A 12726-nucleotide genomic window follows, 5' to 3' on the forward strand; every position below is an offset into this window, starting at 1 on the left:
CCTCAAGACTTATTGTCAAAAGAAATAACGAGAAATGCAAAGCGGCAGCTAGCGGCTGTAAACACGCAGTTGCATTTCTGTTCTTCCTGTACGAGAAGTTTTCATCAACCTCTCCAACTGATACTAGTTGTTAATGGAAAGTTCCACAACTAGCGGCGTGTTGATCTTAATGTGGACAACATTGATATAAGCAAGTGTGCTGTAGCTGGTGCCAAAAGAAGAAATGCTGGAGTTTATACTCAGAAATCCTACATCGTATTTTAAAAACTTTATGTGTTTTTATAAAGGATTTAGGATATACGCTTGTAATCAAAATGAAATAAACACAAGACGTAAACAAAACGGTTTTCGTGACATTTGAAGACAAACTATGTTTTTTTTATAATGCGTGTTGTCTTGGCACAACCACGCAGCGCACTATTGATAGTTGGTTGCCCTATATAAGATTGCCTAGAAAATTAATTTTTGTTTAAAATTTAAGAAAACAAAATAAAACGTTTTTTGACGAAAATAAGCCAAACATATAAAATTTAATATCGAAATATGTGTTTTTAGCCCTAACTTTATCGATACAGACGAAAAACGAGATAGGGCTTTAGGACCCAATTGCTTCGAGAGGCACAATACGAGAAGCTTCTTTAATACGATCAAACGGAATCAGGAACCGGACAAGGAGGGGAACCTGATTACCGAAGGATCGGCGGTGGCTAGGCGTTGGAAACAACATTTCGTGCATTGTTGAATGGTGAACAAGATAGAGCGGTCAACAGAAGCAGGATAACGATTGAGGATGATGGACAGGTTGTGGATCCACCAACTTTGGACGAGGTAAGGAAAGCAGCGAGAGATCTGAAAAACGGCAAAGCAACTGGAAAGGACGGCATCCCCGCCGAACTTTTGAAAGTCGGGTGCGAACAGCTGTATTGTGCAATCCACCGGGTTATACTAAAGGTATGGACTATGGACTGAGGAGGAATTACCTACGGACTGGTTGGAAGGTCTCATATGCCCAATTTACAGAAAGGACCTCCGACTCGAATGTAGCAATTATCGAGGCATTACTCTCCTCAATTCTGTATACAAAATTCTCTCCCCCATCCTGTTTTTCAGACTGAGGCCGTTGCAGGAAACCGTTGTTCAGGACGGCGTACGATTCAGTTAAATTCGAAATGAGCTGTTGCAGATTATGCTTGAACATGGTTTTCCAACAAAACTGATTAGGCTGATACGTGCTACCCTTGATGGTTCAAAATCAAACAACAGGATAGCGGGTGAGACATCGGACTGGTTTGTGACGTTAGATGGTTTGCAGCAAGGTGAAGAATTATCGAATTTGCTGTTCAACATTGCATTGGAAGGTGTTATTCGAAGGGCAGGGATACAGAGAAGCGGTACCATCATCATGAAATCTCATATGCTCCTAGGGTTCGTGGACGACATCGATATCATCGGTGTTAACCGTAGAGCTGTGAAAGAAGCGTACACACATCTTAAGGAGGAAACTGTGAGGGTAGAGCTTATCAAAAATTCTACCAAAACAAAGAATATGGTGGCTGGTAGAGAGCGTGGTAGCTCTTCGGGTGTTGGAACTGCGGTGGTGATAGATGGAGATACTTTTGAAGTCGTCGACGATTTTTTACCTTGGTACGTTAGTGACATGTGACAACGATGTAAGCCGTGAAGTAAAAAGGAGCATAGCGGCTGCCAAAAGGGCTTTCTACGGATTACGTAGCCAGCTGAGGTCCCGTAGCCTACAACTCGGTAGAAAACTGGCTCTATAAGACGCTAATTCTCCGGGTGGTACTCTACGGCCACGAAGCGTGGACGTTGAAAGGAAGCGACCGACGAGTTCTTAGCGTTTTTGAGTGTAAGATCCTGCGATTAGTTCTTGGCGGCAAATTAGACGAAGGAGTGTGGCACAGGCGCATGAATCATGCTATATACCAAGTATACAACGATGTGGATGTTGTGCAGCAATTAAAACACGACAGGGTACAATGGGCTGGCCACGTAGCAAGGATGCCGGATGAGAGACCAGCGAAAACAATAATTAGTCAGAATTAAAACAATATTTAGTTGGAATTAAAAGCAGAGGAAAAGTTATGTTTATAATTCCGATCAATCACTTTAATGGAATAAATTCAGCATATCAGCCAGTTTTGATATAGAACGATTATACAATACACATTATAGAATACCGAAGAAGGTAATATGTTTCCACGCTACTATGATCTTAGTAAATTTGATCGTGTGCTTAGCACTTCAACAAACACCGAAGCTGAATTAAAATGCTACTGTTACGGTTACAGCTGATTTAACTCTGAATACAGGTGGTAGACGCTGAATAAATTTAAGCAAAGGCTTCTGTATTCTATAATTGTTTCAGCAGCCAACGAACGCACTGTAAATCAGCTGCTTCACATAATAGAGTCACAAGCAGATTAGGCGCATCTTCAACCTCTCCACAACCCGTCAATATTCTCAATAATTGTGCTATATTAGCTGAATAAACGATTTGTCATTTTAATAAAAAAGTCCTCCCAAGAAACATTTATGCGCTGATTAAACATTTTAGCAGCCACTATTATTTAGCCATAGCTGAATATGCATCAAATAAAATTTATGTAAACAATTCAACAAAATTTATTCAGTCGAAATCGGAGAATTTATACAATCTATTTCGTTTGAGGCAGACAAAACACTTGTTAAGGGGCTATATAGACCTTTATATAACGTAAATTTGTTATTGAAAAACCCGAATTAATCCACCTAGCGGCGTGACCTAGCCTTTCTACTGCCACAATAATCATTATTTAATTTCTCAGGAACTTAATTGTAGATGTATAGATGTTATATTAGACTATATTTTTAAATATCCGTTCCGTATTCCTCAAAATCCTTATTTGTCAGTAAAATTCACAACGTATTGTGTAGAATAATTATATTTTCTTTCCTTGGGTGCGTAAATATATGTAAGCGTCATTTATGTTACTTGATGAACACCTTATTTAGTTTTATAATATTTATAGAAAAATAATGTAAACACAAAAGATAATTTTTACAGACTTGAATGAATATGTATAGAAAATTAGAAATTAACCCTCTAACGGGTCTACAGACGGCCTTAACTTTCGGGCTTCAGAGCCACATACGAAACTTGTTTTGAATTGACAATATGAAGTATTTGTTCATAGCAGATTTTTTGATATTTTAATATTAATACCATGCATTCAAAAGTTAGCATCTTTGAAAACAAGAGTTCAGAAAAATTATTATTATATTTCGCTTTTGAAGAAAAAGGATATCTACAACAAAATGATTGATCTCAAAATTTTACTATTGGTTTGCTTGGCTTTCAATTTTTCAATTTAATATATCTGAATTAAAAAAAAATTACTGAATAGAGCATTAGATATGAAAACGAGAAATGGAACTATTTCTTAGCTAGCACTCCTTCAGATAATTATTTTTGCATGAAAATCAAAACTTAAGCTTCTTTTGAATGTACTTTCATGAAAAGATAGTCATTAGCTTGATCGCATCGTTTTTACAATGTTAGAGGGTTAGCAAAACAAGATGAGGTCGAAAAATAGTGCCAAAGCTGCGCCATAAACATGCTTGAGAATGGGAATTACGATCGATATGATTCCCAGTGCTTGTCTTTTTTTGATTTATTTATTAAAACATGATACATGACATAAGACATCTGTCCTTTAAAATATCACTAACGAAAATAAATCTTACAAAATTTCTACCGTGCAACGTTTACTTCCTATTTTTATAGGAACATTTCTATATAATATAACATTTCTAAGCTCTAGTATCTATTGATTAGTTCTCGAGTTATGAGGAAATTTGTATGGAAACCCCCCCTCTTAAAGGGGAGAGGAGTTATAATTCCCCTTATAAAGAGGGGAGGGGTCTCAAATTACCCTAGAATAAATTCTTGTCACCGAAAACACCCACATGCCAAATTTGGTTCTATTTGCTTGATTAGTTCTCGAGTTATGCAGAAATTTGTGTTTCATTTGTATGGGAGCCCCCCCTCTTAGTGGGGGGAGGGGTCTCTAACCATCACTAAAACCTTTCCTGGCTCCAAAAACCTCTACATGCAAATTTTCACGCCGATTGGTTCAGTAGTTTTTGATTCTATAAGGAACACAGGACAGACAGACAGACAGACAGAAATCCTTCTTTATAGGTATAGATAGTAGAAAGGCGATATATATTTATATAGTAGAAAGGCAAAACCTGTAAAAGCCTCTGCTTGCAGCTTTAAAAGCAGCTATTAGCAAGCCCGAAACTTGATAAAATCAGCAGATTTAAATGTTTAAGAGTTGAAAAAAGGTTTTTATTTCTAAAACTAAATCATAGTTCAGCCAAAGGTTGAATAAATTCAGTTATAAAAGTATTTGATCAGCCTAAAATTGTTACTGCTTTCAAAGTTGCAATGGAGCTTAATAGAGGCTTTTGCGTTTTTAAATAACCAATTTGCGCAATGCTGTCAATTCTATTTTTAGAACGAGAAATGGTTTTGCAATGCTTTTTCAGTCGCTTAATGAACGTCTCATCAACCTTTATGCAGCCAAAAAATAAACTATTTTTAAATTTGAAAAAATGGAACGCGTCATATTTATTTGGCTATGGTGTCGTAAGCTTTCGAAGAACTTGAATTCGTATATGCAAGCTAATTAAAAATGCATGTCGTCATCTTTCGGGAACTGCACCGCCATCTTCTGAAATTAAAAAATTTACAAATAAATTCTACTATTCATATTTATTCGTGAAAGATACGTATTTCGCCTACGACAGTGTCTGTTTTCGAAAAATCTTGCACACTGGATCGCGTTGAACCAACTCGTAAACCGCAAGAGCAATTGCTATTTACGAGTTGGTTTAACCCATTAAGCCCCACATTTTTCCCAGCAGGGATAGAAAGTTGAAACTTTCAGGAAAACTCTCTTTTAGGTCAACTAAGAAAAAACCGCTGACATGTATTTTTAATTTTGACCCTGTGTTCCGCAACGCTATGTTGCGAAAACGCAACGCTGGGCGTTAGGGATATACCTTTTGTGCATACCTGCATTATTATGCAGATAAATACTTCATACTTTTTGACCGTTAAATCAAACTTGAGATTTTTATAATGTTTCCGGGATATTTTGAACAAGCGAAAGAAAGATTTACATTCAGTTGTTTACTAAAAGCAACAACTTCAAATGAAACATCTGCAGCGAACGAAGGAAAACAAACGTTCCCGTTGCAAATTTTGAATATCGTTTCTTCCTGGCGTTGCGTTTTCGCAACGCAAGGCTTAGAACCTTTCTTAAAATTACAAAAGTAATCAAAATTATGAAACAAAGTGTTTTTTGACAAGCAACCGATTCTTACTAACACTGATTAGTTTAGATTAGGTCAGACGTAAATAGAGGTAAAATCGACTTATATGAGCATTTTTCCTTAACTGTCTGAAAAATAGCAAAACCTGTTGTTTTGTCACAGCTGTAATTATGTTACATGTAACATCTGACCTTTGAGCAAAAACAGGTCGCTTAGATTTTTTTACAATCTTTCTTTGTTTCTCAGGGTCCAAATTGATATCTTAAACAGAGCCTTCTCTAGAATCGAATGAAAGTGCGTGGCGTTTTAGCAACGCTGGGAGGAAATGGGTTAAGGCGATGCAAGCTGCATAAAGTAAGCACTTAAATGGTGTTTGACCAAGTGATTTTTAAGCTACTTTAAGTTTTTCAACCCAGCTTAAGGGTGTAAAAGTGGCTTTACAAACTAATACCAAGCTTTCATTCGGCTCACGGGACACATACTGTCAGATCATAGAATTTCGCAATTCGACTGGCAGCAAAAATATATGTTAGTAAGTTATCGACTGCTTCAAGTGGAAAGATATTTTCACTGCCTGCTATGCAGATGCAGATGGGCCGGATCATACGGTGAGTGCTTATGGATCAAAAGATGGCGGTTCAATTCCCGAAAGATGACGACATGCATTTTTAATTAGCTTGCTTATACGGTTTCAAGTTATTCAAAATTTAAAATATAGCATACGATGCCATAGCAAAATAAATATGACGCGTTCTATTTTTTTGAAATTTAAAAATAGATTATTTTTTGGCTGCATAAAGGTTGGTGAGACGTTGATTAAGCGACTGAAAAAACATTGTAAAACTATTTCTCGTTCTAAACATAGAATTGACAGCATTGTGCAAATTGGTTATTTTAAAAACGCGCAAAAGCATCTATTAAGCTCCATTGCAGCTTTGAAAGCAGGTACCCAAGTAACAATTTCAGGCTGATCAAACGCTTTTATAGCTGAGGTTATTCAACCTGTGGCTGAACGATGGTTTAGTTTTAGAAATAAAAACCTTTTTTCAGCTCTTAAAGATCTGAATCAAGCTTCGGGCTTGCTAATAGCTGCTTTGAAGCTGCAATGTAGCTTAATAGAGGCTTTTGCGCGTTTTTAAATAAGTAGCAAGGGATAATCCAAAAATGTGTTGTTAATTTGTCTTTCACTGTTTTGCTTACGTTGTTCACAAATTACGCCGCACAGTGGGACGGATTTTAAAAAAGTGAGACATAAGTAATTGCATCGAAACCTTAAGACATAGCATAATAGTTGCTTCAGAAAAGTTTCTTCATTCAAAAAGCACTTTTTAGTAGTGAAAAAAAAAATGTTTTTTTTATTTCTACGTGTTCACCTACGGTTGCCTTCATAATAACTTTTTTCAGATTTTCCATAGCTTTCTACCCTAAGTTGTACATGGTGGAATACAGCATAAATTGATTCACAAAAAACAAGTGAGATTAGCTGCTCATAGAAGCTGCTCCGAGATACACCCCCTAGAGTACATGTGAAAATAAAAAATCCAGCGATAACTTCTAGAGAGAAGGTAGATCTCTACTAACGTCAACAAAAATATGCAATTTGATTCGATTACCAATTTCTTAGAACATTTGAAAGGCATTATTAAAGAGCTATATCGAACAAAATACTTTTTTAAGAGTGTTCCTAAGAGTTTTGCTCTAAAATTTTTTTCATGTAAAAAATAGAAACCTTAAGATTCTTAGTACGAGAGTTGTGAGCTTTGGAAATAAGCGATGTTCAAGAAAATCGGAAAAATTCCTTTAAAGTATTCTGGAAAAATAGCAACCTTTCTTGAAAAATTCTTTTTGTCCACTATGCTTGCGTACAAAATTTCGTAGAATTTCAAGAATCCTTTGTCCCATTTTGAACGATATTTTCGAAAATTGCTTTTATTGCTACTGCCTTTACTGCTGATAATCGGGTCAAAACTTACGAAATAGAATCATCGGATAATCGAGTTCGACCTGTATTACGAAAGTACATATGACGCTTTCTATGGGCGTCACCCAGCAGAGGAGAATGCGATTGTTTGTGTTTGCCCCTCGTTTCCAGTCAAGACTTTCTGAATGCTTGCTATTCAACTTAAACGCATAAGTGAAAACTAAAAACCATTAAATGGTTAACCAGAAATTTTCTGGTCATTACAGGAATATTACTAAGACTAAAGATGAATTTCTCATCTTTATTTGAATGCAACAGTTTTATGACTGTTTAGTTTCGACTAATCTTTGAAACAACACAGCGCTCGACTCGAGACACACATCTATATACCGACACTGATAGAAGAAGAGTTCGGCTGTTCGAGCTCAGAGCCGGCTTGGCGATCTTGACAGTGGCAGCTATGAATGTTACAACTGATTAGGAGAAACAACCCTATCTTGGACCTTCATTTTAAAACTTGAGTTGATGATTGAATATAAACTGAAAATGAGCAACACTTACCGTACGCACTACAGGTAAATGTGCTGAGTAAGTGTAGTGCGCACTGGGTATCGCGCACATTAACCGTGATTGCTCAGGTATATGAAGAAGGATTCTCTCCGACTCTCCGTGTTTTGCTTTTGCTATCGAACCCAAACTTTGCACAAAAACCGGATATTTTATCGTGCATGGTTGATGCGTTATTGAACAGTCAGTCAGTCAGTGGTTGCATTTCCGAAGAAAGTAACACAGTGGAAGAGGCGTACGGTAAATAGTGCCATAATATTGCGAGCAACTGCGTAAGCGTTTTATGTTTTTTCGAGGTGTGTTCGAAGCGCTTGTGTATAATACGAACGGTGCAGCTCCAGTCAGGCGTAGGTATGTGTTTGATACGCATTAACCCGCGGTTGTGTAGTATACTTTGCTGTTGATAGTGTTGTTTCATTTTGGGTCAGTAGGAGCGACAATTTGTCGTCGTAGTCAGAAGCGCAGCGACGTCGCTGTCTGTTTCGTCGCTGGAATTTTAGAGTGATAAATCCCATTACCGAGGGGGAATCCGCCTCGAGCAAAGAGAAAACATTCCTGCCAAAGCATGGCTTTTTTCTTCAATTTCGTTGCCATCTGTACGATCATTTACTTCTTGGTGCAGATCATCCTCTGGTTAGTGCTTGATGCGGATATTGAACTCTTCGTACTGTCCAAATTAGGAAAACCAATATGTGAGTATAACTGTTTACGGCACACCTACTGAATTTTGATTGCTGATTGGTGCTTTTTGGTCGTTTTCAACTTTAAAGCCTCGCTGAAGGGAAAAGTGGTTTGGATCACGGGAGCCTCGAGTGGCATTGGTCGAGATTTGGCAATCGCGCTAGCGAGAAATGGCGTTCGATTGTGCTTATCGGCTCGCAATATATCGGAGCTGCTTAAGGTCAAGCAAGACTGTATGGGTAAGATGAAATGCACAGATGATATCACAGCTTCAGTATGACGTGAGAAAAACTGATCGTATCCATTCCAAAAAAACAATAGCGCAATCGAATGGTATTCTTGGACCGAACGATGTTTACGTTCTCCAGATGGACATGCTGGACATCAATCACCACAATGACTATTTCAACATGGTGATTGACCACTTTAAGACACTGGATATTCTGGTAAACAATGCTGGTCGCTCGCAACGAGCCGAATGGAACGCTATCAATGTGAAGGTAGACCGAGAGCTGTTCGAGCTGGATGTCTTTGCGGTGGTACATTTGTCACGCATCGCTTTGAACTTTTTCATACGTAATTCGATCAAGGGTCATCTGGCTGTGACAAGCAGCACAGCCGGTTTGATTGGAGCGCCAAACTCCGCCAGTTATACGGGAGCGAAACATGCACTACATGTGAGTACGGTTTTTTTTCTAATGAGTTAAGAAAAAGGAGTGTTTAATCAGTACCGCAGACTTTCAGAGCAAAATCAGATTTTTTTTTTCCTTCACTCAACTTGTTTTGGCATTGAAGAATAACACTCAGATAACGGTGGAGTTAATCTAATGCTCAAATTATTTTTAGAAGCTTTCAATCTACAATCTACGCACACTGCAAAAAGTCTAGACCTCGATTGGAGGCCTCAAATTTTTTAAAAATTGTTTTAGTTCAAAGACCATCTACTATACCCTTGTGTGCCTTACAAAATTCTTAAACCCACGCCTCTACCAGATAATGCCCGATCAAGCAAACTTTTTCTAAAATTGAAATTAGAAGAACCGCGTTAGGTAAAATAGGCACGATTCACTAGTAATGAAACTATTCTCTTTCTCAGGGATACTTCGAAACTCTCCGAAACGAACCGATCGAAGTGAATATTACAATCTTCTGCCCAGGACCAACGGCAACCAACTTTCTTCAGGAATGTTTCACCGATTCTCCAGGAACGGTAGGAGCGAGCAACCGCGATAATCCTAACTTGCGGTAATAATATTTAAATCTTTTGTTCTTATAGAAATACAACCAAACGGTTCAACCGGAGGATAAACGAATGACCAGTGAACGATGTGGCTACTTGTATGCAATCGCACTGGCTAATAAGACCCATCTCAGTTGGGTTGGTAATTTTCCCATCAATCTTATTCTGTACATCGGTTGCTACTACCCAAATATCAAGCGACTGTAAGTACTCTGATGGGGGGCAACCAGCTAATTAGTGCAAATGTAATTAACATCCTTCGTTTATTTGCAGTTTGCTGAAAATTGTAGGCATGCGACGTCTGCGACAGGTGCGAGATAGCCGATGAGTGAAATCTTCTTTGCATTGTTAGTTCTTCGATTTACTGCAATCACCCACACTTGCATGTCATACCTCCTACTTACAACACCGTCGCGACTTTGTCAACATATTCTGAGAGCAACAGATTGTACGCTGCATTTTCTCTCGAAGTGCACACTGATTATTTTTACGATTAGTCAATTGTTGATATTCTATAGAAAATCGTTAATTTATCAATCGTCATTAGCAGCAGATCTCTGACAGTATCGGTTTCACGAGCACACCAACTAACAACACAGCATGCAATGCCATAAATTAATGCGTATTATTCCAACCAAAATGTCATTCCGATTAGAAAGGGATAGGTTTTGGCAGTATGATCGGATTTGCATTTGAAGCAGGAAACAACAATAGTTTCAAAATACAAAACGCTTGAAAAAGTTGTCCAAAGTGGAGATATAGTCGAACTGCCAATCAAATAAAACTAATTGATACTCGTTACACTGCAGTTGTTTTTCTACCTAACTTTTCATGAATACATTATACAAGATTGGACTCTGCATTTAACGTTGAGCCACACCTGGTCTAACAGGAAATCAGGCTTCTGAGTACTATTAACTTTGATCGTTCGTATCGTATAGCTGAAGAAAGTTAGAGATGCATCACCAAAGTTTTGGTATACACTTCAGTCACTTTCTACGTGGTTTTTGCGAGTCTTTTACGTGTATTTCGAAATTTGCATAGCAAACCCTTCGCTTAAAAAGCGATTTGAGTATACGAATATATTCCAAAAAGTCCGTGCTCTTCACGGATCAATTGCTCATCGGAATGTTATTTTCAACTACTTGCCACTCCGATCACATGGCAATCAGGTTCTTCTTCAGATCTTTATACAAAACGGTTGCTGATTCCGTTGATCGTTTTATAGAAACTTCTCGTGCTTGATGAAGTAATTCTTCATGTCCGCAAGAGGATGCAAAGATGTCCTGAAAGACTGCTGGAGATCACCTGCCCAACTCCAATGAACTAGATTGACCACGTTCTCATAGATGACCGGTTCTTCCCTAACATCTCGAATATACGTTCCCTACAGGGACCGGATATTCATTGCCTTGCAGCAATAAATATAAAACTGTCGATCGTATAACAGTCACGTCACAGTAGCCCTCCTTGGCTGAATATTAGCCAGCTACATAACCAGTAATCTGCTAAGAACTACGTACGAATACTGCATGAGGCACTGCCTTCTTCCGAAGAGTTAGGTGCTTCAACCCCCGAAGACGGTTTGAGTAGAATACGCCTGGCCATCGTAGGTACTAGGTACTAGGTACTAGGTAAGAAGCCCCGGCATATACGAAATAATTGGTTTGATGGGGAATGGCTTGGGAAAATTTTCTGAGCATTGCCACTATGGAGAACTTGTTCAAATACCAACGAGCAAAGAACCAGTTGACCAGGATTCTGAAAAGTGAAAAACGCCAGAAGGAGAATTATAGCAACTATTACGAGCTAATGCCACGCGCAAGTTTTACGAGAAGGTGAACTCAATTCGTAAGGGTGGCCCACCGAAACCTGAAGTGTGTAGGAGCGAGGGAAGGAACTTGATTACACAAAGAAGCGCGCGGTGGTCGCAGGTGGAAGCAGTTCTTCGATGAGCGCCCAGAAATACCCATGGAAGATAGTGTCACAGCACCTGATCTCCAATTCAAACGAGAAATCGGATCGCTGAAGGCCAGCAGTGCCACCGGTAGGGAGCGCTTACCAGCAGAGCTTTATAAACATGTTTTTTTTTAGTTTTTCTACTTGTATATGACTCTAAACGCGATCTTGACGCCGCCTACAACCTTTCGTAGGCAGTTTCCAGGTTGAATTTATGGGAGTTCACGCCACTATGGACCAAATTTTCACCCTCCGACAGTTCTTGCAGAAATATCACACGCATCACGTCTTTATTGACTTCAAAGCAGTATACGATACAGTCGATTGAGGTGGTAGATAATGCGCGAACACGGTTTTCGGACAAACTGACGCGATTGATCCGAGCTATCATTAGATCGACTGAAGTGTTTCGTGCCCATCTCGAGGACATTCTCGAATCCCTTCGAGACGCGGGGAGGGTTGAGACAAGCTGACGGCATGCTGCATATATTCAACATTGATCTTGAAGGGGTGATTCGATTAACGAGCACGATATTCACCAAAGGTAGACAACTCCCAGGCTTCGCAGTTGACTTTGATATCATAGTCAGGATACCTTTGCAACGGCGGAGGTAATCTACGCTAAACTAAAAGCGGAGACTGGGAGCATTGAACTAAAAATTTTCCGATTTTTTTTACAAATAAACATACAAACAAAATAAATGGGTCGAAGACCAAACACATGAAAAGATTAATGCGCGCCTCCCACGGACGGAAACGTTGACGGCGACGAACTAGAAGTGGCAGATGAATTCGTGTATTTGGGATCGCTGGTTAACGCAAATAGCTACACGCATTCAAACGCAAAATTGGGCCTGTTTTGCCCTTTGAAAAACGCTACGATCTAGAGACATACGCCGCCGTACGAAACTGACAATGTACAAAAGTTTTATTAGACGGGTAGCTCTTTATGGGCATGAAGCTGTGATGCTGCTCACGGGGGACATATGCGCCTCGCCGTGTTCGAGCAAAAGATGGT

At 38.9% G+C, this 12726-nt stretch overlaps 1 protein-coding gene across 2 annotated transcripts; it reads left to right on the forward strand.

The window, feature by feature from the left end:
- Nucleotides 1–7922: 7922 nt before the first annotated feature.
- On the forward strand, nucleotides 7923–10543 carry LOC128737085 (dehydrogenase/reductase SDR family member 7-like). 2 transcript variants are annotated; one of them, XM_053831645.1, is made up of 8 exons: nucleotides 7923–8068; nucleotides 8125–8179; nucleotides 8236–8520; nucleotides 8599–8748; nucleotides 8831–9186; nucleotides 9606–9719; nucleotides 9786–9952; nucleotides 10023–10543. In XM_053831645.1, exons 3-8 carry the CDS (start codon nucleotides 8394–8396, stop codon nucleotides 10075–10077), a joined length of 969 nt encoding a protein of 322 aa, XP_053687620.1. In that variant the 5' UTR covers nucleotides 7923–8068; nucleotides 8125–8179; nucleotides 8236–8393; the 3' UTR covers nucleotides 10078–10543. The 2 variants fall into 2 exon arrangements, with proteins under 2 accessions (XP_053687620.1, XP_053687619.1); XM_053831644.1 differs by having other exon boundaries at nucleotides 7923–8179.
- Nucleotides 10544–12726: the final 2183 nt, after the last annotated feature.

This window comes from Sabethes cyaneus, chromosome 2 (assembly GCF_943734655.1).
Source record: "Sabethes cyaneus chromosome 2, idSabCyanKW18_F2, whole genome shotgun sequence".
Taxonomy (NCBI): Eukaryota; Metazoa; Arthropoda; class Insecta; order Diptera; family Culicidae; genus Sabethes; species Sabethes cyaneus.

Excerpts from the sequence above, each read along its gene's own strand:
- LOC128737085 (XM_053831644.1), top strand. The coding sequence starts at position 8,394 with ATGGCTTTTTTCTTCAATTTCGTTGCCATCTGTACGATCATTTACTTC. Across the intron at positions 8,521-8,598 it reads CAAATTAGGAAAACCAATAT|CCTCGCTGAAGGGAAAAGTG; the intron begins GTGAGTATAACT and ends TCAACTTTAAAG. Across the intron at positions 9,953-10,022 it reads TACCCAAATATCAAGCGACT|TTTGCTGAAAATTGTAGGCA; the intron begins GTAAGTACTCTG and ends GTTTATTTGCAG.